The 27,358-nt window shown below is 33.3% G+C and overlaps 4 protein-coding genes across 10 annotated transcripts in view; 3 read left to right on the forward strand and 1 right to left on the reverse strand.

The window, feature by feature from the left end:
• LOC129796988 (GAS2-like protein pickled eggs) overlaps positions 1-10,880 on the forward strand; it is a 51,724-nt gene extending 40,844 nt beyond the window's left edge. Inside the window, exons 6-10 of the mRNA XM_055839188.1 lie at positions 2,069-2,176; positions 3,323-3,510; positions 6,428-6,596; positions 7,063-7,432; positions 7,547-10,880. Coding sequence (XP_055695163.1) covers positions 2,069-2,176; positions 3,323-3,510; positions 6,428-6,596; positions 7,063-7,432; positions 7,547-8,517 — 1,806 coding nt within the window. The 3' untranslated portion in view covers positions 8,518-10,880. The remainder of the gene's footprint in view (positions 1-2,068; positions 2,177-3,322; positions 3,511-6,427; positions 6,597-7,062; positions 7,433-7,546) is intronic.
• Positions 10,881-11,759: 879 nt separating this feature from the next.
• Positions 11,760-12,434, forward strand: LOC129797064 (NADH dehydrogenase [ubiquinone] 1 alpha subcomplex subunit 7-like). The gene is made up of 4 exons (XM_055839321.1): positions 11,760-11,939; positions 12,008-12,096; positions 12,153-12,248; positions 12,316-12,434. The coding sequence occupies exons 1-4, from the start codon at positions 11,874-11,876 to the stop codon at positions 12,368-12,370; spliced, it is 306 nt and encodes a 101-aa protein (XP_055695296.1). The 5' UTR covers positions 11,760-11,873; the 3' UTR covers positions 12,371-12,434.
• On the forward strand, positions 12,316-19,633 carry LOC129797044 (sex-lethal homolog). 6 transcript variants are annotated; one of them, XM_055839292.1, is made up of 7 exons: positions 12,316-13,190; positions 13,325-13,370; positions 13,804-14,040; positions 14,144-14,251; positions 14,809-14,990; positions 16,249-16,406; positions 17,817-19,633. In XM_055839292.1, the coding sequence occupies exons 1-7, from the start codon at positions 13,150-13,152 to the stop codon at positions 17,864-17,866; spliced, it is 822 nt and encodes a 273-aa protein (XP_055695267.1). In that variant the 5' UTR covers positions 12,316-13,149; the 3' UTR covers positions 17,867-19,633. The 6 variants fall into 6 exon arrangements, with proteins under 6 accessions (XP_055695267.1, XP_055695266.1, XP_055695264.1 ...); XM_055839289.1 differs by having other exon boundaries at positions 12,647-13,190; positions 13,271-13,370; positions 13,786-14,040; XM_055839291.1 differs by lacking the exon at positions 17,817-19,633 and having other exon boundaries at positions 12,639-13,190; positions 13,786-14,040; positions 16,249-16,813.
• LOC129797016 (cytochrome P450 4d10-like) lies at positions 19,617-26,895 on the reverse strand. 2 transcript variants are annotated; one of them, XM_055839246.1, is made up of 7 exons: positions 26,252-26,895; positions 22,972-23,062; positions 22,713-22,898; positions 21,686-21,755; positions 21,268-21,614; positions 20,288-20,436; positions 19,617-20,192 (listed from the first exon to the last, which is right to left on the reverse strand). In XM_055839246.1, exons 1-7 carry the CDS (start codon positions 26,522-26,524, stop codon positions 19,782-19,784), a joined length of 1,527 nt encoding a protein of 508 aa, XP_055695221.1. In that variant the 5' UTR covers positions 26,525-26,895; the 3' UTR covers positions 19,617-19,781. The 2 variants fall into 2 exon arrangements, with proteins under 2 accessions (XP_055695221.1, XP_055695220.1); XM_055839245.1 differs by lacking the exon at positions 26,252-26,895 and adding an exon at positions 23,129-23,614.
• Between the last annotated feature and the right edge of the window lie 463 nt (positions 26,896-27,358).

Below are 27,358 nucleotides of genomic sequence, written 5' to 3' on the forward strand. Positions count from 1 at the left end.
TATGAGAGCGTGAAGGTAGAGGAGATGAATATCTCGCGCCATCGTTTGCTCACAACAGTGCTACGACGCTGCTTTGCATTGGACGATAGACACCTTGAGGCCACTTTCGGTACTTCGCTCCACAAGACGACGATTTACCAGGAATTATGTGAATTAATATCGAAGCAAAAGAGAGTCGTGATGGTCACATCGTGTCCTTAATGTGAGTCCATCCGGGGGAGACGGAAATCGATAAATCGAGCAATGATCGTGAGAATGTGCCGCCGCTGGCTGGACATAGAGGCAAATTGTCATAAAAGGGGATCTCTCTCCTCTTTTGTCTACCTTGGCCACCATCGACAAAGAAGGTACCTTACCTATGTACATATACGCCAATGGGAAAGTGATTTTAGTGCATCACGAGTGGCGTCTACGAATCTCTCAGGCATATTTACTTTATATAGGTACACATCTTATAGCAACAAAAGTCCACCACAATAGTCTTTTATGCCTTTTCTTATGAGACTACCAAAGTGCGCAGCAAAATATTGTACACTACCAATTTTTATTCCACATCACGCTTCTTACATGGCTGATTTTTGCCAATGATACCAACCATACAGCTTCCTCAAGTTTAGACTCTCTGTGTATCGTCTCAATTCGATATTAAATATGGTAATCGTATTTAATGTGAATGGATCACGACTCATATTCCCAATCATTCTGTGCATTTTGCCATTCCTGTGGTCACTCGCTACACTGATAGGGAGAAAGTGTTTAATTTTCCAATATATGGAGAGATGTCTCTCCACATTTCCTCACCACATTATTTTGTAGGTATTGTTCTTTCGAAGATAAAGAAAAAATGCGGGAGTTTGGAATTTTACTATCTATACCTACGATTAACTTCTTTTCACTTTGAATGAATTTCCACGCATCAACTCCTACCGTTTTGCAAGCACTCTTAGAAATAGTTTGTTTAAATGTTGCAATTGCAAAGAAAGAAAATTTCTAATTTAATTTTATGTATTAATTTTTAAAACATTTATGATTAAAAAAAATATTTTAGTGATTTAATTGTTCCCTCTCGCCCGAACCTTATTATGACCTTCCATCAAATCCTTAAAAAAACGAAATCTTAAAACTTATTCAACATAAAAAAAAAAACACAAAAAAACAAGACAATGAATAGTCTTTAAAAAAAATATAGAGAAAAAGTATGTCAAATTATGTCTAACCGTGTATTCATGGAACAACAATCACTTGAAATTACCCACAGAAAAGGAGAAGCAAGAAATTTTGCGATATTGTCATCAACTGTATTGGCAAATTCGTGTCTGGTGTGTCCACTCTTTTGTTGATCATGTGGGAATGTTTTGAGTTGAAGAGATCGAAGAACTGGTCTGCATGACACCCACTTTAACTGCAGAGACGCGTAACTCGGCATTGAAGCTGACTCATCCATCCTAAATAGACGAAGTTGCGACTAAGAAACTCGCGCAAGAAGTATATTAAAGCTCCTTTTCTTATACGACGATCGATCAGTGATCTACGGGGTCCAATACTTGATTTTATACATATCATTACTATAATGTAGTTTCATTGGTATACGGATTATCTCACCTTATGTTGCTCTCATGTTCTTTTGACTGTAAGACAGTGATTTTCTCACCAAGGAAATACTTGATGATGCAAAAAAGCTGCATAATACTTTTTATTCTCACAATCTATCCTCCCCTTCCCGTTTGAATGATCGTCCCCTTGAGCTGTACATATACATATAACAGCATTTGGTCCAGTTGTTCACCGCGCGATCTGGAGTTGAGTCCACCACACGTTTAACTCAACAATCGTGGCAAATTGTCGTAGGAAGCATCCATTGCGTATGTTAGGTTGAATATCTGATATGTATACAATATACATATATTTTACAAGAAAAAGAGATCTTGGTGTATTCCAAAAGCCGGTTCTCTACCGAAGAGATTGATGACCGGGTGTGAGGATTGATTTCTGTTTGTGTAGTAATAATAACAATCGCACAAGATCAGGATATTCATCTTAATGAAAAACCCCTTCTCATATATTTCAGGTTCGAGATCTCGTGGAGAAATGCACATGTCCATCGCAATTTCCAATGGTGAGAGTGTCAGAGGGCAAATATCGTATTGGTGACACCAAAGTGCTCATATTCGTTCGGGTGAGTTTGCAAAATTTCTTTCACTTAGAGATGCAAAAGTAGGGCTTCTTTGGCCAAACAATTTCCTCATAATCATGCTCCTCCACTTTTATGTATATTTGGTATGATGAATGTTTTGCCACAGAGCATCGTCCCTGTTTTGGAGAGTGTGACAAATCTCGCAAAATCTGCAATATGTTGAGAAATACCATATACTTTTATCAACATATGTATGTGTTGAAAATATCATATTCTGGTAATATATTAGATTTGTTTTAAGTAATTTTGAAAAATTTTCAAGATTATTGTAATTTTCAAAATTAAATTTTGGTATTAGAATTTATTTAATCAATTTAAAGATTTTTATAAAGTTTAAGGCAAATAATTTACGTAAATGATTTGAATTAATTTTTAATTTAAAAAGGTGTCAAATTAAAGCGAATTAGGAATTAGGGCTCGTTTACACTGAGCTAAATAAATCAAATCGTGCTAGAAGAAGTCGTGGTTTATAAAGATTGTTAACTGCTGCTGATTTCTACAACTAACAGCTTTTGAAGGTTTATAAAATTCTAACGTTTTACGTTTAAGCTGAACTAACGTTTGGCGTTCTTTTCAAACGTTTGACACTCATTTTTTTTAAATTTGATGTTCTTTGTCTAAATGTCTAAGATTTGATAGTTATCTAAAGTTTGACGTTATTTTCTAACGTTTGACACTTATTTTCTAAATTTTGATCTTTTTTGTCTAATATTTCACATTCTAGCGTTAGAAAATTCCTTTTTGAAGTTTTTTTTTTGAGACCTAAACTTCCTGAATTTTTTAAGACGTTCAGACACCCAAACACTCTCCCTGAAACATCTAAAATCTACGAGTTTTTCAACTCTGAGATTAAATGCATTGTTAATAAAAGAATTGAATGATGCATTTGGGATGAAGTGAAAAAGAGTAAGAAAGAGTGTTTGTGGATGAAACCGCAACCACATTTTCAGTACTTGGCGTCTAGTGGACTGGCGCCTTGGTGAACCTTTTCATGTCACCGAGTCATAGGAAATTGTGGTGGCACAAGGAGCGAAGTTGAAAAATTTGGGTCAAATGGGGCTTGTGCCAATGAATCCCCACTCTCTGATGTAAATTGCATAAAAACCGTGACTTGTCTTCCTAATGCAGATTTTGCGGTCTCACGTGATGGTGCGCGTGGGTGGCGGATGGGACACCCTTTCTCACTACCTCGACAAACATGATCCCTGCCGGTGCCGCGCTCAACATCGATCATCTGTGGCTGCGCGCTTGATCACGAGAACGAATGCCGCAACCAATGGAATTGAGCTCCATCGTGCCCAAGTGTTTTACGAGAGGTGAGAACACTTAACAAATCATTAAAATTAGTGTTGTGTACACGGTGGAAGGTGATGGCATGTCTTTGTAATTTTTTTTGTAACCTAGCATAACAATATGCATTTTTTTTTAAAAAGGAAAAGAAAATTAAATTAAAGAAAAATAAATTGTTCAAATTTACTTTGCTCTTTAACTATCCCAGCCGGCACAAAAGGTCATTATAAGGTCTAATGTGCCGAAAATGATCGTTAGAATAACGTTGATTATTCGTCAAAAATAAGTCATTTTACGTGATAATGGGGAATAAAAAAGACCCACGTTGAAAGTCAGTACACCGTCAGAATAACGTTATTGGAAGAAATTTCTGACCTTTTTCTTACGTTCTACTGACCTTTAAAATTTGAGACCAAAAGGGGAAATTTTTGACATGGCATCCCAAAAAAAATTTCCCAAACATATTTCTCTCTCTAGCATACATGGTAGCATAGGATAATGGTGTCTGCTCTATTTCCCTACCAATATACCATATTTATTAATATGGGAAGGAATATTTATAATTTTTTTTCGAAATTTCCTATATCTCAAATTTATATGCCGAAATACTTTACCGTCGCAAATAAGTCAAAAAGAACCTAAAATGGACCTTTCATTAAAAATTAATTATTTTTTATAAAAGTTTTTGAAATATTTCTGATGATGGAAAATAGACTTTGTCTTTACTGCTTATTTAAAATGTCTTGGACATCCTTCCTATTGCTTAAAATGCTAACCCGGCTTGATTCAAAAGCAATTAAATATCCTGAATTTCGCGATAAAAATTATTGATACTCCCGGACACATAAATCTACGCCATATCTCGTAGCTTGAAAATTTTTGTAACATATATCGTAATTGACCGAAACGTTAAAATGAACAGATAAATGATATATAATGTAGAGGAAAAAGAGACCTTTCATAATAAACTTTATTATATTTTTGAATAGATTTCGTATATCATCGAATTAAATCAAAAAGCAAAGTTTGCATCAATAAATTATTTTATGTAAAACAAAAACATATTAAATGCGATCAAATTAAATATTACTTAATCTTCAAGGGAAACAAGGTTTAACCTGAACCCATTTTCTCATAAGTATTTCTTTAAAAGTGGGTACCCAAAATGAAACCTAAGCATAATACATTTTGTCTTATACGGATTATGACCTGCAAGCCTGCAATAAACATTTAAGAGATAATGAGAGCAACCCTTGTAAACTGCAAAGCAAGAGCAATTAAATTGCCTACCTGGGAATAATTTAGGGTTTTTAAGGACCTTAAATATTTATTTTGAAAAGAAAATGTGAGATTTGGCAATTAAAGTTTATGCAATACATATTATATATACGTTAATGTATTTTTTCTCTTATTCTAGAAAAAAAAATTGAAATAAATTGTAGGAAAATATTGCAAAAAATTGATGAAAATCATTTCTATCAAATGATCTTATGTATCTAATAGAAAAAATAATTTATGATCTTTTTTATTGAAAAGAAGACAGATTAATTATTCTTAATTTTGTGCACGCGATAGGTTTACATTTGAATCTTAAGAAATTCTATGCGGATTTCCTTACGTTCGGATGTCCCTTTTTGAACGCTCGTTTCTTCTTAGGGAATTTCTGAAAAGGTCTTCCAAGACACCTACGCACAATCTTGGTCACCCGCATAAGCATTCTTCCCTATAGTTATATGACATGCGCGAAATACTCAAATTGCGGCAATAAATGACGAATTTCTTAATGAACAAGACCTGGCGCACCCTCATTATGATCTCCTTTAACGATTTCATTGATCATTTTGCTCATTTTTATTGATTTATTCGAGAAAGTCGTGAAAAACCTAAACCAAAACAAACGCCTGTCAAAGGTCAAAAGAAGAGTGCAGAAATACAAAAAAGAAATATCCCACGCAGTCTTTCTCTTTCTGTCTCTTCCTCAACACCAAAGGTTGGTGGAGGGTAAGTATACTTACGGTATTCTGACGTTGAGATTTCGGCAGGAATTTTGGCCAAAGTTGATGGAGGGTCAGAAATTTTGTGCTTTCTTACGGTATACTGACGTTCTCAAGGAAGAAATTGAAAGTATATTTTTATATAATAAATGAGATTCTTCTGCTCAAAAAAGCTTCTAAAACTATTTGCTCTCTTTCAAACAATCATTTTAATGCATTTATATGCCATTTTAATTAGTTTTTGATGATAGAAAAAATGATTGATTATTCATCTTACTGACCTTTAATGACTTATTTCTGACGATATTCCAACGTTTACACAAAAAAATTGAATTTATGCAAAAAAAATGAAGTAAATAAAGCAAAAACGTCTTTTAATAGCTTTTTGATCATCTACAAATAGATTTGTAATGTTTTAATTACTAAAACTTTGATTTCTGCAAAATGACTAAAAATGCCTCAATTTTTACTGACTTTACTTACCAAATAATAACGTTATTCTGACGTTAGAATTTAGTAAGCTAATGACGAAATTCTGACCATTTTTTACGATAATATAACGTTATTATAACGTTAATAAATAGTAAGTAAAGTCAAAGTTATTATGTGTTAGCTGGGTATAGAATATAAAGCGAAAAAAAGTATTGAAAATAACATTTTCTTTCTAATTTCTTATGCAAAATATTCGCAAGATGTAAGCAATGTTCCATTATGGGCAATCAAATATGGTTTGGAGGAGAATATGTCGCAATTTTCTCGCACGTTTTCTCACTCCCAATCAAATATGAGATAATTAGTATTATTAGCAATGGGTATTGATCGCGATCAATATATGTGGCCCAGGGCATTTCCTTGCCCCTGATGCGATCGAGTTGTGCACATACAAGAAATTGGTGGGCAATTAGGATTTTTTTTCTTCTATACATGTTGAATCGGTGATTGTTTCCAGATCACCGCCAGTTGTACGTAAGCAGACCAACTCGAGTCCTGGCCAAGCACAGCAGCAATCTCATACACCGTCAAATGGATTCATTAGCACATTATCGCCGCCCGGAGGGAATCACAATCGCAGCCGTAGTCCGACACCACAGAAGAAGAACTTGGTGGAAAGCTCACAGGTATAATATAACGAATATAGCGGGAGTGCAAATACTGCTCAAGTGGTGTGCTTTCGCGAGAGAGTGCCTGCATGTTTGCCCAAGAAGTCACTGAGAGTGATTTAGTGTTTGATCAGAGAAATTGCAAAATTTAATGAACATTTTTTTTCACTTGAAAGTAATATACGATGTCTTATAACAGTTATGCCAAAAGGTATTTAGAAAATTAGGCAAGATCTTCTTCTGATTGCAATACATACATTTGAGAAAAGAAATTTGTTAAAAGAGAAAGAGGGAAAAGCCACGCTAATCCTTCTCCTTTAGTCAGACAAGATGATGGAATAAAGAAAACACTTTGTCCACTCCAGTGTCTATAAATGGTGGGATGTGTGTAATCTCTCAAAGAAATCATTGTCTTCTAATTGAGCGAGAACTCAATACATGTGATTAAAAAATATGCTTTTTTTCATGGAATTCCCCACTGTAGTCACCAGAAAAATTCGTGGTGTCACCCGAGACCAGGAGATCAATGTCACCTGGAGCAAGACGACTTACGGACATGCGACGAAAGCAGACATCGCTGGATTCATGTCAATCACCCGTGGGAACACCATCCCCAATTGTGGAGATGGATGATCAGAAAGATGATACCAAAAGTGGATCAGTGGAGAGTAGTGGAGCCAATAGTGGGACGGATACGTCGGTTAAGTTTGAGAACATCAGCGACAATGGGAGTGAAATCAGTGATGAAGGTTACCGCAGTTTGGGACTTATTCAGGGAACAAATGGCAATAGTGGTGTGTCCAAGAGGACATCGCTCCACAGTCAAGTATCAAATGAAGACGCAGAACTAAGTGGTGAGAGATCTCTCTTTAATCTTCAAAATTTTATTAAGAAATCGAACGTGGATTTAACTTTTAATTAATTTCTCTCTTTTTTTTAATCCTCTTGTTTTCCTAAATTCTTTTCAGTGCGTTTCGATCAAGGGTCCAATGATTCCCAGGTGTCCCCAAATGATGAGCAGAGTACAAAGACTGCGGAGAGTAGCGATTCTACCACTGCCACTGCACCAGATGATCTCGATGCAAGAACACCAGAATCAGATGGGCGCAATAATTTTGAGAAGAATGGTATTTTCATCACAGAAGATGAGATCATGGTGGACATTGCCAGTGCAACGGGTCTAAGGAAGACGGGTTTCTCGGATAATTTGTACGATGATGGTCAGAAGAAGCCAGTGAGTAGGATTCCGCGATCTCCCATGGCTACAAGACGAAAGAGTGCTGAGGCAGCAGGGGAGATTGTCACGGGATTGCCACTGGTATCGCGAAAGACACCCGTGTACCGAAGTGTGAGGAAGACAACCCCAGTGAAGGAGAATTCCGTGGAGAAGAATACATGGAGTGGACGGGAGACAAAGAAACGTTCATCCCTGACAACAGAAACATTCAACCCACCATCACGATCGGCCAGCAGCACTAGTCCATTCCACAGGAACTCAGCCGGAAGTCGGGCATCCGTAGGTGGGGGACAATACGATAAGAATGGACGTCGAATGAAGTCAACATCCCTCACGACGTCCCCCGTGAAGAGTGCCACATCCCCGCTGGCGCAGCAAATTCTCCAAGCGGCCGGCAGTGCTAAGAGTGATTCGCAAATATTGGAGAAGATGCGCGAGCTGCTGTCCAAGTACGACAGGGAGAACAGTGTTGCAGGTGATTATGAAAGTTTGGATCTCACAACAGCGTGGGTGAATAGCAATGGGGCACTCGATCGGGCTGGTAGTGGGCCAGTGAAGGTCGCTGTTACGTCAAAGAAATCCACCGGATCAACAATCTCGTCTGCGGATAGTGCCTCGGGTGTTGCATCACCAACACCCCGTCGTGATCGTGGCATCAGCCGAATTCCGGCTCCCGTGAGAGTAGCCACGGATCTCTATTGACCAAGAGTGTGTCACTGAGAATTGTGCCACAGGGGGATGGCTATACGGATCCGTCGAACGATGATCGCAAATGGAGAGAAATCAATTTCTCTCATTAGTCCGCACAAAACCCTCCCGTAAATGCTAAAAAGAAATAAAAGAGCCGTCTGATACAATTTTTCGGCATCTTTCCGGCCACCACGATCTCTTTATTCCCGCGAGGGACATCTTCCGTGGGACGATTTTTTTATTTGAGCTCATTTTTTTTCTGCTGCGCACAAAATGGCTAAGAAGACAAGTGAAATGCCGAAGAGCATTTTAGTTAAATAAAGTGTCTCCCCTTTTTGCCATCGACAATTAAAAAAAAAGAATCCAATTGACCATAAAGACATTCAAATTGGTCGGCGTGCGATTGCAAATGATAGTGATCTTGACATCTTGATCACTACGCTGTATCCGTGCTTGTATGTGTGTCTGTTTATTTTTTTCTTACCTCCGCACCTGAAGGAGGAGGAGGAAGCTTTTTGGCGGCAAGTGGGCGCAGAAAAGTACCGCCCGGAGGCGCAGATCATTAAATATATGAAGATAAAAGAAGTCCACGTTAATTGTGCTCTCACAAGAGGAAAAGAGTAGTTAATTTTTGGCCACTATATATACGAGTTTACTTGATCATACAATGATGGAAGATTTTTATTATATCACAGCAATTCACTTCAAGTGATTTTCACCTGAAATATTTTTATTATAAATAATAATTATTCATGAATTAATAAAAATGCAAAATTCGACATTTTTATAATTAAGTCGTTGAACCATTGCAAATTCTAAAAGATCGTATCCATTACTTTCTTCCGCGTGCATATCTTTCTTTCCATCTGCAGCATTATAAATCAATGGGAAGTTGAAAAGTTTTCAAATTTATTCACTTGAATGAAAATTAAAATCTTATTCATATTTTTCATTATTAATTTTTGCATTAATTACTGTGCCATATTTGATTGACTTCCTGTCTTTGCACAAATTATCTTATGAAGCATCAACATTATGGAAAATACTTTGCTTTTGATTTGCATTTTTGAGTTATTTTTTTGAGAAATTCAACACCACCTAAAAAAATTGTGTTCTCATTCTATGGCATTTATTAGAAGCATTTCAACAAAAAGACAATTATATTAAATTTAAAAAAATGAAGGAAGAGCATTTATGAACATTAAACTCAAAATATAATAATAAATTATGATGCTTCAAAATCATTAAAAAAAAAGTTAAAATTAGAATAAAAGCCTGTAATAACCAAAACTTTTTGACTATCCTAAGTTTATAAAAAATGCTGCTGCAAAATTTATTAATGTGTAAAAGAAATTGGAATATCAAAAGGATTTATATTGGAGGAATGAAATATTAGCAAACTTTTATTGTTAATTGGACTGAATTTAATATAATATATAACCTATTAAAATAGAGAGTTTAAATTTTTTTGTATAGAGAAAAGGCAAAAAAGATTGCAAATTGGTGCTGATTGTTTGAATATTTTTTGAATAAAATATTCATGTTAGGAGTGAGAAATATTTATAATTACCTTCAATTAAATTTTTCATTTCTTTATCAATTTTTTTGCTATTTCTATGATTTTTTTTCGTAGAAGAGAATAAAAGAATTGAAAAAGCAAAAAAGTCTGTGACTGTCATTCATTTTTTGATTGGTAGCATTTTGGTAGAGGTCCTTTTTAATGGAGATTTTCTCCTATATAAGGCTTGTAGCAAAAAAAGAATCCATGGCAAAAGGAGATATAAAACGGCCTTGATGATCAGGAATTTAAAAAAAGAAAAAGAAATGAAAAGCAAAACACTATTTTTCCTTAAGAAATCCATGTAGAACGTAATATATGGAATAACCATTTAATAGAATGTAGGAAAAGAAAAATCTATATAGTTTTCTATTTAATGGAAGTATATATAACCTTTATTCTGAGAGGAAAAAAAGTAGTGAGTAGTTAAGGCCAAAATATTTATATGTACGACAAAAAAAACCTTTACACGCTATTAATAATGCAAAACTGTCTCTGTAAAACTTTAAGATTATATTTAACGAAAATATTATAATATAAAAAATATTTAGGCTCTTCTTACGATTTAATAAAACCTATATACCCAACATAGGATTAATTTCCAAACAACAGAATGACTTTTGACGCCATATAATCCAGTTTTTTTTTGTGAACAAATAGTGCAATTTGTTAGTACCGCGACAGGAGGACATTACATACAAAGTGTATCCTTTTAAGCTCCATTATTATATACTCTTTCTATTTGTATTTCTCCAATTTATACGTTGAGTTTTTTCGCATTTATGTATGCAATAAAAAGACATAAATGAGAAATAAATGTGTTTGATTATTTCTTCTTTGAAAATGGGTGATCTTCAAAAATATCTAAAAAAGAAAATTATAAGAAATAAATCTTTAAAATCTTTCTTTACTTTTTTTTTGCATGAAATTTCAATAAAAAGAAAAGCATTCTGATCTTCTTCTTCTATATAATAATTAAAGGATTTCGTGTCTGGACAGCTATGCATTTCTACACCGTTGGTCCGATCGTGATGAAATTTGGTACAGAGTCTACTGATACCAGGCGGTTTCCACCAACGACATTTATTTCCCCCCCAGAGTCCCCCTTCGTAGCGGCCCCATATAAAATTCAGCTTTTTTTTTTACTACTTTTTGAAATTGGCGCCCTAAATGTAGTTCCAAAAGCCACCACGCTAATTTTTGGTACATTTCGTTGAAGAGAAAATGAGACGGTGCACATCACTGATACTGTCTCCCTCACACTTTCAGTTTTTTGCAATTTTCTCGCGTTTTCCGCCAGAAAGCGACGCCGCGTCGATTGGCGTCCCCAGTTCAAAACTCCCAAAATTTCCGCCAGAAAAAGTCGTACAAAATGGTTTTTTAACACTTAGAGGACTTATGTGGACACTGTGACCATTTCGAGTTTTTAAATCGTCATAGATTAAAATGTATTGAACCTATCGTGATAAGTACCACGTCTATGTGTAGGGAATTTCAATTACTTTAAGTTAGGCTAAAGAAAATCCGGAAAATATTTTGCTTTTTAAAAGATAATTTAAGTTCAAAGTCGAAATTATACGCGGAGGATGAAAATGGTCACCGTGACCAGTTTTTTTTGAAAAAAAATTCTTTTTTGTACAATTTGTACGTTAAGCATTACGTCTTCAAATCATGTATGATATTTGTAAGGTATGAATTCGCAGCTGGGCCGACTTTGACAATTTTATTCGCGGATTTGTTTTGATTTCCTAAATTCACAAGTTTTGTAAATTCATTTTTACAAAAATATCTCAAAGTTTTCAGCGGTAGAATGGCAAGTTCTGCAAGAAGGGATATTTCTCCGTTCCTTCGTAATTTAAGGAACTTCCTTCTTGGGGTATTTAATATATAATTTTAAAGGAATTTCTGGCAATAGTTACATAATATTTATGTTGATTCTTTTAGAGAAGTCACACCAATGCTCTCCGTTTTGAAGATGGACTAGCTGCCAGAACTCAGCCACCACCAGATGTTCCTGGTGGTCCTGCCCATAAGTTAGTACCTTCAATTTGAATTCTTTTAGGACTATAATATCAATACTTCCTTTTAGATTATCTGCGAATTACTACGTCAATCGTGATGCTAGACGAGAAGTTCAACCCCCAATGGATGTGACCCGTGTACTGCTTTCAGATGGCACAAAAGAGTAAAATTAATTTACATTTTAAAACAAAATTTGATTTAATTCTATTAACTAAATTCTTCCATTTTAGCTCTAAGAATGCTGCTAAAGTACCAACTCCTGGAAAAGCTTATCCTTGGGATTAAATACTGATTCTACTATGTATATAAAAATTATAGAGTGCTGAAATTATAATATTTGCTTATTTAATCATTATTATTGGTTATTTGTCGTTGCATTTGTCGTATAAAACGTTTAATTTTTGTGGAATTTTTTTTTATAAAAAAAATGATCTAGGAAACGCGTATAATGGTGCATAATGTCCTTTTTGGTAAGGATTCGCCTACTATACCTGTCTCTCTTTTTCTCAAACAATAAGCCTACGATTTGTTCCAAACACTATATAGTTGTCTCTTGTTAGTATACGCATCATAGCAGTGAATTTTTGTATTATACGTTATGAGTTCTTTTGTTGTTCCTTAATTTAACGTGATTTTAAGGCATTTATCAAGTAAAGTTGTCGAGTAAACAACAGTGAATAGGTGCAAGAAAAATAAACAGAAGAAAAACAAGCGAAAAATTTTGCCAAAAAAAATCAGTTTTCCCGAATAGAGATACCTAACCTCAATCTCTACTGACAAGCCCTAAAATAAAATTAAAGAAGAAGAAAGCCTTAACATCAATTGCGCGTTCTTTTCCTGGCACTCTCGCGTAGTTATCGTGTGTTTTGTGTGCAATAAGGCCCCCAAAGTGGCGTCCACAGACTTCCCAGAGTGCGTTGAACACAATGCAGTGTAGTATGTGACAAGAGGATTGATGTGAAAAAAGGCACACGCTCGGATACATTGCAGCAAGCCACGATTTTGAAAAGTGAGGACGGAGAAGGAGAGGAAGGGATTTGGCCATTGGATTTCATTTATGAGAAATGTATAACAAAATGAATGGTTATGCCCCATTTAGGTCGAGGTGAGTAAATTAGCGTCAATCGATTTTTGTTTGGCCTACGATTGTTTATTAAACATAACCCCTCTTCTTGGTATTGGGAGGGCTTCGTCTTTTTCGCAAACTCACCCCTGCCTCTCGCCTGCGTTCTCTTGCAGTTCCGGACGGATGTGGGGAATGTCCCATTCGCTGCCCTCAGGAATGGTATGTAGGATTTTTGTGTGCAAATTGTGGGCTCCACCTTGCGCTTTGATCGCATCCTCTGCTTGAATTTGCCTATAAATTGAAGAAAAAAAAAGAAAAACAAAGTACGACGCTGTCCACTGTGTTTGCCCGTACAATCCTATCTCCACTAACCCACTACTCTGTACAACCACACTGTGAAGTCTTTCATGCTTCCTACTTCTAACAACACTGCCTGCCCCCTCGTATGAATGGGGGTTGATCTGATCAACATCACTGAGATTTTTATCTAATCTTACCCCACAGTGGATGTAGGGAGACGCAGTGGAGCAGCCTCGTGCCTTTGGGCCAATTCACACGAAATCGATTCCCACAAATATCCCTGAAGCAGCTTTATCCGCTTTTGAGTTGAGAGAAATTCTCGTAAATATTTTAGTCACATTACGCTTATCAGGATACGGATTTCTCGCTCATGTACAACACACGACGAGGCGGGATGAATTTTCCGGCTAGCAGTACGTTCGGCGCTGCCGGACACGCATCATCATCGAGTACCAGCTCACTGTCTGGTGTTGCGGGCACGAATCTCATTATCAATTACTTACCTCAGGATATGTCTGAGAGAGAATTGTACTCACTGTTCTCCACGATGGGCCCCATTGAGAGTTGCAAAATTATGCGAGACATGAAGGTAAGTTTTACCTCTACATTGCAATCCTACCAAAAGTAATTTGCTCTTTTAATTCAATTACCCAATCTGTTGCTATTTTACCAACTTTACTGTTTGTTTTTAGACTGGATATAGCTACGGCTTCGGATTTATCAATTACAACTCGGAAGAGGCGGCTACCAGGGCGATTAAATGCCTCAATGGTTTAAATGTGCGAAATAAACGTCTGAAGGTAAGTTAGGAGGAGATTATATTTTTTTTTGTCTAGACTATTACTTCATTTTAAAGTGGAGTTTTTGCAAGATCAACATGGAAATATACTATTTTTTACCTTCTGCAAATTTAATAATCATATCATAAATGTTACATAGATTGGAGATAGTTTATAAATCAAATTTTACAAGTTAAATGTTAAAGTTCACTGGCTGTGCTCCAGAAATGTTAAATGGAATTTCCTTTTTCAATGCTGAAGTTCTTGTTCAAGGTCCTTTAAGACACCACATATAGCCAAAAACGAAATTCCATTTGTCTTCTAATAAAGTCATCAAGGCATGTGATTTTTTTCTGTAGACTAAAGAAGAGATTGTAGTTGACATTCAAGAATTTATTGCAATAATGGTTTTGTAGAGTATGTGTGAATCATAAAAATAATAATAAACAAGAATTCTAAACGTTAGGATCAGCTTCATTAAATCAAAACCTTTATTGCTTACAAATTAGATAATTAAGCAAAATAATAATAAAGAGCTTTAATAAAAAATGTATTCTTTTTGTAATTTACTCTTTTAGGTTTCATATGCCAGACCATCGGGTGATGATATAAAGGAAACAAATCTATATGTCACGAATCTTCCACGCACCATTACTGAAGAGATGCTAGACGTAATTTTCGGTAAATACGGAACCATTGTACAAAAGAACATACTTAGGGATAAAATAACTGGACAACCTCGTGGTGTTGCATTTGTACGGTAAGTCCTTGACCTGATTTGTTTTATTATTACATTTTTTTTTGTTCTTTTGTACATCATCCAACTTTTCCAATTCTCATTTCCACATTGTAACTCTGCCTGGGTGCTCCTGTGCCTTGGCTTTCGTTCGACCCACCACAATCCCCCTTATTGGTGAACTTTCGCACGCCTTCTGGGTCGAGATTCTCAAGTCACAGCAAAAGCCATGTTAACCCCCCGAAAAGTGGCGATAGCTTTTATTCATCTGCTCTTTGTCCTTCCATACCATTCCTCCGCCGCAATTTTTGCCACTGACGCAATGTAAATATTGACAATGGGTATGAGAAGTGATTATGCGATGGAAAAGGAAGATGTATTGGCAAGGGTCCAGCACAGTTGATTCTTGGCGCTACAAATAAGAGAGAAATTTTTTGGTCAAAACCATAAATTTATGTGTTCCACAATGCGTTCCCCGAGGAGTCTCAGTGTCTGCTGATGTCTCTCTGAAGGAGAAAGTTCCACTGCACCCCATTTTACACACAAAAAAATATTTTATGTAGGTATATACAAATTGATTGGGAAATTCGTGTTGCCTAATCGATAGCTCCCTGACCACAGAGAGTTCAAGGGGACGATGATAGAAAAAAAAGTGTTTTGAAAGTACAACATGCTTTCTATGTCGTATTCAATGTTAGGGTGTATTTATGTACTTGCAATTTACGTTATGACAGACATTTTGCAACATAAACGAGACATTATCACACGGAAATATAATTTCCTCGTGTGCACTTTCACTGCAAAACATCACGTGGATTTACAATTCGATTCCGTTTCGATATGATTTTTCACACAATGCCAATATAAAGTTATAGAAATTGAGTATTATTGGGATTGATTTGGATTCTATATTGGGTGGAAATTTAATCACGTTTAATATTAATAATTGTCTACTTTAGGAATTAGTGTAGTATAGCTTTTTCAATTCAAATTCTAGTCAAAATGTAAGAGTAAATCTATATTTTAAAGAAGAACTCTCTGATTGGTGAAATTCAAGCAAATCATTCTCATTGGTTAATTCTACATTTCCACGTCATCACCTAAAGGAGCCTCAGTGCAAAATTATTTTGAATAATGTCCTAAATCCATTTTTTCGCAAAAGGATTAATTTAAAGGTTACACCGATAACACCTATGACAATAACATTTTAATATTAAAAAAAAAATTTTTTTTTAACTAATAAAATGTAATATCTATTTCATTTTGGCCGTACTGCGTAAAGATATAATAAGCGAGAGGAGGCCCAAGAAGCAATATCTGCCCTAAATAATGTGATTCCACAAGGTGGCAATCAACCCCTGACGGTTCGTGTTGCTGAGGAGCATGGCAAGGCGAAGGGTTCTCAGTACTTGCCAACGTATAACTCCGTGATGCACAGAGGTAGACAAAGAATGCGAATGAATATGAATAATAGAACATTTCCATATTAGTCGTGGCTCTGTTCATTTTTGATTTTCATTCACGTCTCTCGACTTTATTTTTTTTTATATAAATTAAATCCTGTAACGAAGCTTCTTCTCTTAGTTTGTTATTTTATATAATCACAGGTGTGAAATGTTCTTTTTTCACATCCACATTCATAAAATGAGTTTTCAAATGAATTTATCGAAGATAAAAAAAAGTTTGATTTATACTATTTGATATGATATTTGTTTGAAACACATTTTTTTAATGATTTAAATATTATACTAATCTTTTCATTTGAAATTCATAAAAAGATTCATAAAGAATTTGTCAAATAAATAATAAGAATTCATTGCTTTTGATAATAAAATAAAATTTCTTAATCGTTTTTTTTTCTTTATTACAATTTATATAAATATTTATTTTTCTCAGGCATAGAAATTATATAGAAAAAAATGACCCATATCATGAAAACATTTCTTGTGTAGAAAATTAATTTATTTTGCAATGTAAGGATGTTTCTTACATTAATTGGCACAATTATGTTTGTTTTTTTTTTAAATAGTTTTCTGTAGAATAATATTTTTTAAATCAATTTTGTACACCATTTCGCGCGATCTTAAATGCTTTTTGCTCGTTTGTTAGCCACATCCCCCCCTTTCACTTTACATAGCGTTGCCAAAAAAAAAAGTATCATAAAAACATAAAAAGGAAAAAAGGCAAAACAATTTTTCCTTACAAATTCATATTTTTTCGTATTTTTTCATAACATATATTTTAAGCATGTGTGCAATTTAGTCAGATAAAAATTATTATTTTGACCTCAAAATTGATGATGACAAGGATGTAGCTATGAACAATGCAAGTTTCATAGTCCTGTGCGGAATTATATGATGTGAAATTTATAATTTATGAGTCATTATGGGAAAATGAATTTTATCGCATAGGAATTTTAAAATATATAAATATAAATAATAAAATTACAAGCGTGTTTCATATGACGTTCATGCACCTAAAAGTTTGTAATTCTAGACTATTATGCTTGCTTTTTTACTATTTCTCATTTGTCCTTCATTTAATTATGTCGTTTTTGTCTTATTTTTTTTTCCTTTACCTTAATATTTATTCACTTTAACTTAGAAACTTTATGATGTTGTGAATTTTTTGTCATTTTATACATTTTTTCAAATTTTTCTTCAGTTCTTCAAAAAGAATAATTTATATTTGATATTATATTAGTAAAATAATAATAATAATAATAAAAAAATTGTGAGTGTTTTATAAGTAAGCATAAAATTCAATAATGTCTTTTCATGCGACTCCTCTCCACATGCTGGGTGGTCATAAATAAATGTTTATTTAATGCACAAAACACGCTGTGTGCAGGATTCGATGGTTTGTACTGTAGGAAAAAATCGTATCCCTACCCTTATTGAGAAGGATTCACTACTAGTTCTAGAATTATCTTTATTTTAATATAAAAAAATTAATAAATGAACGAATATATTAGTTGAATAGTGAAAAAACTTCATCCACATTAAATAAAAAAAAATGAAAAGAAGTAAGAATACGATAAGAAAAAAAAGGAAGAAATGCAAAGGAGCTACAGCAAGATGTATTTTTTTCTCATGTGTAAATAAATAATTGACTTAAGAATATATATTACTTTAAGGATGAAGGTTATCTTAAGTTTAATGTCTCATTGTGTGTGTATAAAATGGAACTAATTGTGTGTTTATTTTGTAATAAATTGCATTAGTTTAAAAAAATATATATTCATACATTTATGGATGACAGACCTAAAAAAATTATTCACACTGAAAAAAAAATCATAACAATTTTACTGAAAGGTTTACGCAAAAAAAACATTAAATTCGATTTATATAGAAAAAAAAACTATATATTGTTATTGAAACAGGATGCTAAATTTAAAGATAAAAATTATTATATAAATATAAATAAATAACTATACACAATCTAAAACAAAAAAAATAACAAACGGAAAAGAGAGTCCAAAGGATGAAGGAACAAATCATACACAAAATAGTTGTAAAATAAAGAGATACAAGAAATTCAACACAAAAAAACACAAATCCACAAAAATAGCTAAAAAACAATGAAATTCATCAATATCAGATACATATTGCAAAAAGAAGCCTGACAGAAAGTTTAAATTATAGTGATAAATAGTGGCGAAATTTGTTTAATCACTACTCTAAATGATAAAGTTTCATGAATAAAAGGATATAATGGTACATCGATCTCATTAATAAAATTATTAGGCTATATACAATTAAATTGTATATTTTATGAAGGAGCGAAGATTTATCATTTTTCCCGTTCTTATCGTAAAAAAAATACCAAGCATACGTCATGACATTGCCTCTCATTTATACCGATGGGTAGGTACTTTCAATTTTACTTTTTGCTTAAAACTTGTTAAGGTCTAGTTTGGGAACTTTAGTGAAAATTCAAGATGTAGGTACAAATAAAATGATCGTTTATGTAACTGCACGTTGGGAAAAAGGTATTTTTTTTACGTTAAATTGAATGTAAAACCCTAATGACCTTTATTTTTCTCTCTCAAACTTTATGGGTGTAAAATAAAATTTGGTAAAAAGAAATATTAGATTTTCCATTCATTTCGTGACTCCTCAATTTTAAAATTACATTGAGTTGATTAAAGTTTTAAAACTTGGAAAAAAAACCAAAAACTCTACTTTTTTCTTTTTTCATCTAAAGCAAAAATTTTCCTTTTGCAATCATCCTTTTTTTCTTTACATAAAATTCCCCATCTAAATGAGGCAAAAGTATTTAGAATGTCGTCGTGCGAAAGAAATCTTCTCAAATTAACATTTAAAAGATAAAATCCGTAAATGAAAAATAAGATTATCTCCCAGTACCTTAAATAATATTGATCCTTTCTCTGATTAGATTTACCTATTAAAAAAATGATAAACATGTATTCGAAAAAAAGCGTTGTGTAGTTGCAGATTATATATTATATTATACATATAAAAAAGAAAGAAATGAGATAAGAGTTGAATTTATTGTTAATAGGTATAGATTTTGAGGATAAAATGGATAAAAAAAGTAATGTGAAAAATGGAAAAACTATATATATTACAACGTGAAAAATCAGAGTATATATTATGATGAATTATACCTACAATATAAAGGCTTTGATAAGTTCCGAACAACAATATGTCTTTTATTGCATAATTCATATCATTTTTTTACAAATCTTTTTTTTAAAAAAAAATATCACCACTAAAATTATTAAGTAAATCTCCTTACTATGCATAACATACATCATACCCAAATTGGATAAAGAAAATTATGCTTTAAAAGCTACAGCTGCCGAGCTTTGAATTTGAGGTGAACCCCATTTTCAGGTCGTAGAATAATTTCAGCCATAAGGATGGGCTTGTAGTCTTCTTGGACACTTAACTCGAAGTTTTTAAGTACTTTCACAGCTATACTTTTCATCTCCAGAATAGCAAACTTCTGACCGATGCAATTTCTTGGGCCAGCACTGAATGGCACATAGCCGAAGAGGTTTTGTGTGTCACCACTTCGCTCCACGGCAAAGCGTTCAGGATTAAAAATTTCGGGATCAGTAAATAAGTCAGGATCACGTCCCATGAAGTATGTTCCAATGGCAATACCAGCACCGGCTGGGATGGTTATATCATTTATTGTAACTTCCTTTTCCGACTGACGCCCAATGATAGGTACTGAAGGATATAGTCGCATCGTTTCCTATTCATAGAGATATTTAAAATCAATTAGTATGTGTTTCTAGGTAGATACATCAAACAATTCGACAAACAAACAAACAAATTCTCTACACTCACCTTTATCACCAAATCCAAGTACTGCAAGTTGTTAAAGTCACTTATTGTGGGGATACGGGTATCCGTGCCAAAAACATCTCGAATCTCCTCTACAACTCTTCTCTGCACGTCTGAGTGTAGAGCGATGTTGTACAGAAGGAATGAGATACCTGTGGAGGTGAATAAAATTTTTATTAGCACCATTAGTGCTCTTTAACCCATCAATGCAGGAGTAATAAGTCTGGTATCCTTTCTTATTATTTATTTATTCTTTTGATAGCATTAATGATTTTTTATGTGGGGATTTTATGCTTTAGTTCATAAGGAATGGTCCATATTGAAATTACTCAGTTTGGCCGAGAAAAACATTTAGCAAAAAAGCGGAGTTTTCGCAAGATCAACATGGACAAAATAAATTAATCTGAAATATTATAATAGATCAAAAGCTAGTTAATTTCATTATAAATATTTTCTTATGAGCTAAATTTCTAAGCTATATTTTTCATTATCAATAAAAATATTTTTTTAACAACGCAAATACAGTGGGACCCCAGTACAATGACCACTCGGATGTACTCTTCACACTCATTATTTTCAATGCGCGAGAGTAGTATAACCAAGTGGTCGTTGTACTGGGGTCCCACTGTATGTCTTATTGGTTTAAAATAAATGCAAAAAAATAGTACGTTCCTGATAATATAATTATATTTTTGATAAAATTGAATCATTTTGTATTTTAAATTATAGATTTGTTATCATTTGAAAAGTGGGTTATATTTTTTTTAATTAAACAATACTAATGTCCGCATTCCGATTGGAAAATATGCCAATTTATCGTATGATTTATCATTTCCAGTCTTTCCACTTGTTATATAATTCTAATTTCAAAGGAAGTGAATTAATGTGAATTTTGACGAATTGCAATATTTGAAAAATTCCTTGAATTTTTTTTAAAGATTCACTGCTTACAGTTCGATTTATGAGATGGTCATTGAACTTACCTGATGTTGTTGTATCGTGTCCCTCAAACATGAAAGTATCCACCTCCTCGCGTATATCCATGTTATTGAGGGGTTTACCATCTACAGTGGCCTGGAGGAGTACATCAAGGAAAGCCATTTTCTTCTTGATACCCAATCCATCATCAACCACGTGTCCATTGCGGTTCTCATCGTGTTTTCCGTTTTGTTGCATAAGGTCATTGCGTCGCGCCACAATAACGCGATCCGTGAAGTCATGGAGAACCTTGATGGCCTTCTTCTCGCGCGTGGCACTCCGCGAGAGCTTGAAGAAGGGCTCGGGACGTAGCAGAAAATCGAACATACGCAAATGCAAAACATTTGTGATGCTGCGAAGGAGAAGCGGAAGTTGAAGCAAGTTCATGGTCAAGATCAATTTGCAAAGAAAAATATGACTTACTCTTTCACGGCTTGAACGTATTCAGAGTTGCTATTGAGTTGAGCATTGGCCGTGGTGCCCATGGCAGAGTCTGAAAGTGCAAGTTTTTGCTTTTATTCAACGCTTCCGGTGAATATCTATATAATAAAGAAAGGCCTGTTTGTTGGTAATCGTCGTTCCGACTTTTCTATACAAATCCACACCGTTTATCCGATCGCGATGAAATTTGGTACAGAGGCTCCTTATAACAGGCGGTTTCAGATGGCCGTATTCATTTTCCCCCCAAAGCCCCCCTTCAGGTAGCCCCCATAGAGATTTCATGCAGTTTTTGCAAATTTTTGAATTTGGCGCCTAAAGTGTTGTATGAAAATGATTTCTTCTCTTTGCAAAATTTTTTTCCGGGATTGATAAGTGAACTCAAACTACTTATAATATAATCCATTACAATTTTTTCTTCAAAAATTGCGCGAATCGCAACAAATCCCCGCGAAGCGGGGCGAGGTAAATTGGAGCGAAGCGACAATTTACCTCGTTTTATATAAAGTGCTAAGTTTGGCAGGATATGGACGTGAGGTGGAAGAATTTAATCAATTAAACGCTTACTTAATTACAATAAATAGCATTAAAACTGACAACGAGTACAAAAATTTTAAATAATTTTACCATTAAATCATGACTAATTTATGAAGAATATTAATTAAGAATGTATTGTGCTAAGTCAAGCTACGATGTGAAAAGTGCTTGTTTAATTGTAACTTTTCATAAATTTGTAAACATGATATAATTATTTATTCATTATGCATCTCTTGAATACCATTGCATTCTATGTCACGTATTCTTTGCAAATAAAATTCCTAACATTTTTTTAAAAATCTTTTTGGTCTTTTTGATTCAGCACACGTTGCTTCTTGCTATAAATTCCGACTAGACTTTTGAACCCTCTATCTAAAGATTATAAGTAAACTTATCAAGAAAAAAAACTCTATGGCGGTGAGTTGTAGGATTGATAGGTACTCAAATTATGTATGTATAATGAAGTAATATTTACCACAGATAACATCCAGAGCATATAAGGTAACAAGAGGGTAGATGTCAACACCCTCTTCAGGTTTCATCTTTTTGAGCACATTAACAAATGTATTACCCTGTTTGTCGAAAACCTCAACAAATTGCTCTAGGATCTTGAAGTGGAATGTTGGAGTGATTATTTTGCGTCTGCTTTGCCATTTTTTGCCTGCGTTGGTAATTTTTATTTAGAGGTCACCTTTGAGAATTAAAGAGTTGTTTTTTTTATTCGACAGACTCACCTGTTGTGAGTAAGAGCCCATCTCCGAGCCAGTTGCGCAGAAATGTATATTCCTTGGATTTATCGATAAGTGTATTGCTAGACAGTAATACCTACAAAGAAATGTTGCAATTAAATATACTCGCATGATAACATAATTTTTTTTTCACGCGTCACACCTCAACATATTTAGGATCACACAACATAACATTGAGCGTATTCCCTATCCAGACTCTAGCTAATTTCCCATAAGTTTGCATAAGATTTTCAGCAGTTTTCAAAATTTCCGGTGGGCTCTTCCCAAAGAACAGTAAACCATTTCCCACTATCGGAAGCACTGGTGGTCCCCTAATTTTTGATCCTTTCAATGTATTTTTCTTCTTTTGATAGTCTGATATCACAAAGAAAATTAGAATTGGAAGCACGAAAAACACCACTTGTCCTATTAGATCATACATTTTGGTCAATTTCAAATTATCAACTAAGCAGATTGCGTGAAGTTTGTGCTTTTATCCCATTTTGCGAATGAGTATAGGTTTGTATGTACAATACGTACTTATATGTATTCCAGATGAGGGATTAAAAAAAAAGAACGTAATCACATCATATTATGATACTGATATATGTTTGTATATGTACAAATATTACTACGTGATTTTTTTGTAAAGAAACTCTAAAATTTGTTTAATAATATAGTGACTATAGGAAACATGATTTTCACGGTAGGAATTTACTATGAAGCACAAAAAAATTCTATATTGTTCGGTAGATTTAATAACAAACCTGTGCTTTTGCATCACCTTCTACACTCACAATTAGTTCTAGCGTGCTACTGTTTGTATTGAATTGAAAACAATTTATTGACATTCATGATCTGAGTAAAGTAGGTAGGTACCTATTTAATAATAAAGAATTGTATTTCCTTTTAATTATTTTTTAAATTAAGTTGTGTCTAACAACTTGAAAAAAAAATATTATCAAATGTTTTTTCTATAAACAATTTTCTACATTTGTCCTATCCCGAAAAATTAACATAACATAAACAATTTTATTAATGACAAAAAATTGAAATGAATGAAAAACTTAGGTCAATAACTCTTTGTTTACGTTGTCATGTAAAACATTACAATAACTAATAAATCAATTTAAAATAAGATGAAAATAAATGAAATGTGAATTCAGATTTTGTCTTTGTTGGAAAAACAGCACGCGTTTTTCATTGCTTCTCATATGAATATTTATTTAATTTTTTCTAAGAAAGATATTTCTCTCACAAAGGAAAGATAACATCTAACACTAATTGATTCAATTAAATTGTTACAATTATAAAAAATCAATTATAAAGTTGTCCTATAGTAAAAAGATTATGCTTTTTTTTATATTGTGTTTTCTTTGTTGTATTAATTTATACTTAACTTAAAAATTAAACTGTAGTTTCACGGTTATAAAGTCTCAGATTTAGCAGTTTTAATTTAAAGTTTATTATAAAAATTAATTTTAATAATCTTGCAATGACAGTTTTTTTGTGAATATATTCACAATTATAAGAAATGATGGCAAGTGTTTATTTGCGTATGCGGTGTATACTAAAAACTACATACATATACAAAAAAGATTTATGCATTTTTTCCAACTAAACCGGTATTAATAAATATGAAAATGATTGCTTGTAGGTGAGGATAAAAATGTTTTTTTTTTTAATAAAAGTTATGTCTAATCTTTTTTAAAAATAATTAAATGTGCATTAATCAAAATGTGACCGAATAACACAATTAGTTAGTTATTTCACATGAGTTTTCACAAATAAATCCATCAAAAGTAATGCAACATATCCAAAAAGGAATAACCCAATGTCACTGGCAAAAGATTAATTCAAATAATTTTATGCAAAATTATTTAATTATGTTAGTAGTTCACTCATTTTATACAGCTCATTCAATTTGAGTGTGTTTTAAACTTTATAATGCAATTCTTCAATTTCACAAGCACCGACAGAAATGAATAATTTTCTCTTGCCAAGTTAAGGGCTTAACATAGAATATTATGATTCAATTTATGTGGGAAATAAATCTTACGTGGTTAAAGTTGCCTAATTTAGCCTTAGTTGTAAACCCCTTAAGTACTAAAAATTACAAATAAACTTTTAAAATATTCGATGCTTTAACTAATGATGTAAGAATATTGTTTTTTTTTTGTTTGTTTTATTTGTCATGGGGCTAGTTTTAAAGAGGCATTATATTTTATAAAAAAAATATAGTGGTGATACCATATCGTCATTTACCATACCATTTATCATAAAAAACACTTTTTATAAAAAGTTTCGACGTAAATACGACAAATGCAACAACAATTAATGTTATTCTACAAAATAAATTCTTTTAGTTGGGGTTTTCAATTAACAAAATTGGAAACAAGATTATTTACTAGGTTCTTGTGCTGACAGGCTATATGAATTTAGGTTTTTACAAACTGTTCAGTGGTGTTTTTCTCTAATTTGTTCAAAGGTTCTTAAACTAGAATATTAGCAAGAAATGACGTATAATGAAAAGTAAGAAGTGTTTAAGAGTTTTGTTATTTAATGAGTGATGTAGAAATACGGAGAATACAGAATATTTTTTTATTAATGAATACTGAAACGGAACGAAGGTAATATGACTCACTATTTTCATTACATATCTAATATTTTATCCATGCAAATTTGTTAGAGGTTACAGCGTTCGTCGTCATCTGTTCACTGCAGTCAAGTGAGGCTTATTGTGGAAGACTTTTTGCGTACTTCATAGTATTTCATACTTTTCCAATTTTTTTATAAGAGCTCTATTATTTAATATTTAATTATGGTTTATTTATTTATTTTTTTTATTTTTTATTATTTTTTATGAAAGGTATGAGTAATATACTGATAGCACTAATTTAATTTTTACATTTCAGTCCTTTTCATAAAAACAGAAATTACTGAAATCAAGAATTTACGAAATTTTACTAATAACTATAACTGCTGAATTAGTTCACATTACGTATTTTAATCTGATAGGATCATTCATTGATTTATGTATTTATTAAATAACACAACAGAATTTTATATTTTATTTTAGTAAGGTAAAGATTTAATGACGCATTAAACTTACATTGCTCATTCATGATTTGCTCGATCTTATCTCTCTATAGTTGTGATTGTCTCAATTTAAAGATTGTAATTTTTAGGCTTGTTGTAGGATGATTAAGTCAGTAGCATGTCTAGTTAGAACTCTAATCATATGTTGTTTAGAGACATTACAAAACAAAGTATAGACATTACCTACCTCTACAAATTTGGGGTCCGTCACGAAGAGCATAAAATCGAGACCTAGAAAAACTCGAAGCACTTTTCCGTATTCCTTCACCAACTTCCCTATAACTTGAAGAATTTCTGGTGGCGATGCTCCAACAAATAAATTTCCATTGCCAATGAGTGGGTAAGTGGAAGGGCCTCTAATTTTTGCACCCAATGTTGCTTGCCTTGAGAATTTGTCGTGCCATACAATAGCACCGATCACCGAAAAAATTACACAAATTAATACTAATTCCAGACTCATTTTTTCACTCAAAACACTTTTTCTTCTATTAACAAACAAATTATACTCTTGAAGATCAGTTATTTTCTTTCTTTTTTTGTAATTAAATTAAAATACTCTTTTTTGCCAAAGATCAATCAGGTAAACAATTTCACGGGAGCTTTCGGTTCTTATGATCTACACAGAGTTTGACTGGTTTGACTACTTGGAACTTTATGAGTTTTCGTTATGTGCCTCCCCATAACATAGGAGCTGAACTGAATTTTAATGATACAGAACACAAACTTAGAAAAAAATAAACAAAAAAAAGAAGACTGAATGATTTTAATGGTGCAACTATTCCACCAACGAGATAGATGTGCTTGCTAACGTCGATCGGTCGCGACTGATCGTACGTATCTTATGAATGAGCCGCCAAAGTGCGCTCCCAGACACGCGAAGCGCAAAAAGTCCTTGATTTTGTAACATGAGAAAAAATGTGTGTTGGACAAACTCACCTGGTGACCTTCGCACTATGCTTATTATTATTTAAACAGACATGTCTCTTTCATTTGGAATACCCAAATAGATGAACAATTGCTAAATGCATTAATTTTGCACTAAGGTCTTTGACTCTTCGCATTCGCGTTCTATTTTGCGTAAAGTATTATTTTAAAGGCAGTCACTCGTATTTGTGTCCACAAATAAACTGCGAAAATTCAGTTGAAAAATTTTCACGTCTCTGTATATGAAGAGGAATTGGATGAATGTTTTAAGTATAGGGGGAAATGGGGCAAAATGTTAGAAAATCAAGACCACACATCTCCAATATCTCAGTAAATATTATTTCGTAATTGTTCTAATTTAGTCAAAAGG

Source organism: Lutzomyia longipalpis, chromosome 1 (assembly GCF_024334085.1).
Source record: "Lutzomyia longipalpis isolate SR_M1_2022 chromosome 1, ASM2433408v1".
Classification (NCBI taxonomy): Eukaryota; Metazoa; Arthropoda; class Insecta; order Diptera; family Psychodidae; genus Lutzomyia; species Lutzomyia longipalpis.

Coding starts and splice junctions, on each gene's coding strand:
- LOC129797064 (XM_055839321.1), top strand. CDS start 11,874: ATGGCAAGTTCTGCAAGAAGGGATATTTCTCCGTTCCTTCGTAATTTA. Junction 11,940..12,007: donor TAAGGAACTTCCTTCTTGGG/GTATTTAATATA, acceptor TGATTCTTTTAG/AGAAGTCACACCAATGCTCT. Junction 12,097..12,152: donor CCTGGTGGTCCTGCCCATAA/GTTAGTACCTTC, acceptor ACTTCCTTTTAG/ATTATCTGCGAATTACTACG.
- LOC129797044 (XM_055839289.1), top strand. CDS start 13,150: ATGTATAACAAAATGAATGGTTATGCCCCATTTAGGTCGAG. Junction 14,252..14,808: donor TGCGAAATAAACGTCTGAAG/GTAAGTTAGGAG, acceptor TTACTCTTTTAG/GTTTCATATGCCAGACCATC. Junction 14,991..16,248: donor CGTGGTGTTGCATTTGTACG/GTAAGTCCTTGA, acceptor TACTGCGTAAAG/ATATAATAAGCGAGAGGAGG.
- LOC129797016 (XM_055839245.1), bottom strand. CDS start 23,407: ATGTATGATCTAATAGGACAAGTGGTGTTTTTCGTGCTTCCAATTCTA. Junction 23,063..23,128: donor GTGATCCTAAATATGTTGAG/GTGTGACGCGTG, acceptor ATTTCTTTGTAG/GTATTACTGTCTAGCAATAC. Junction 21,756..22,712: donor TGCTCTGGATGTTATCTGTG/GTAAATATTACT, acceptor TTGCACTTTCAG/ACTCTGCCATGGGCACCACG.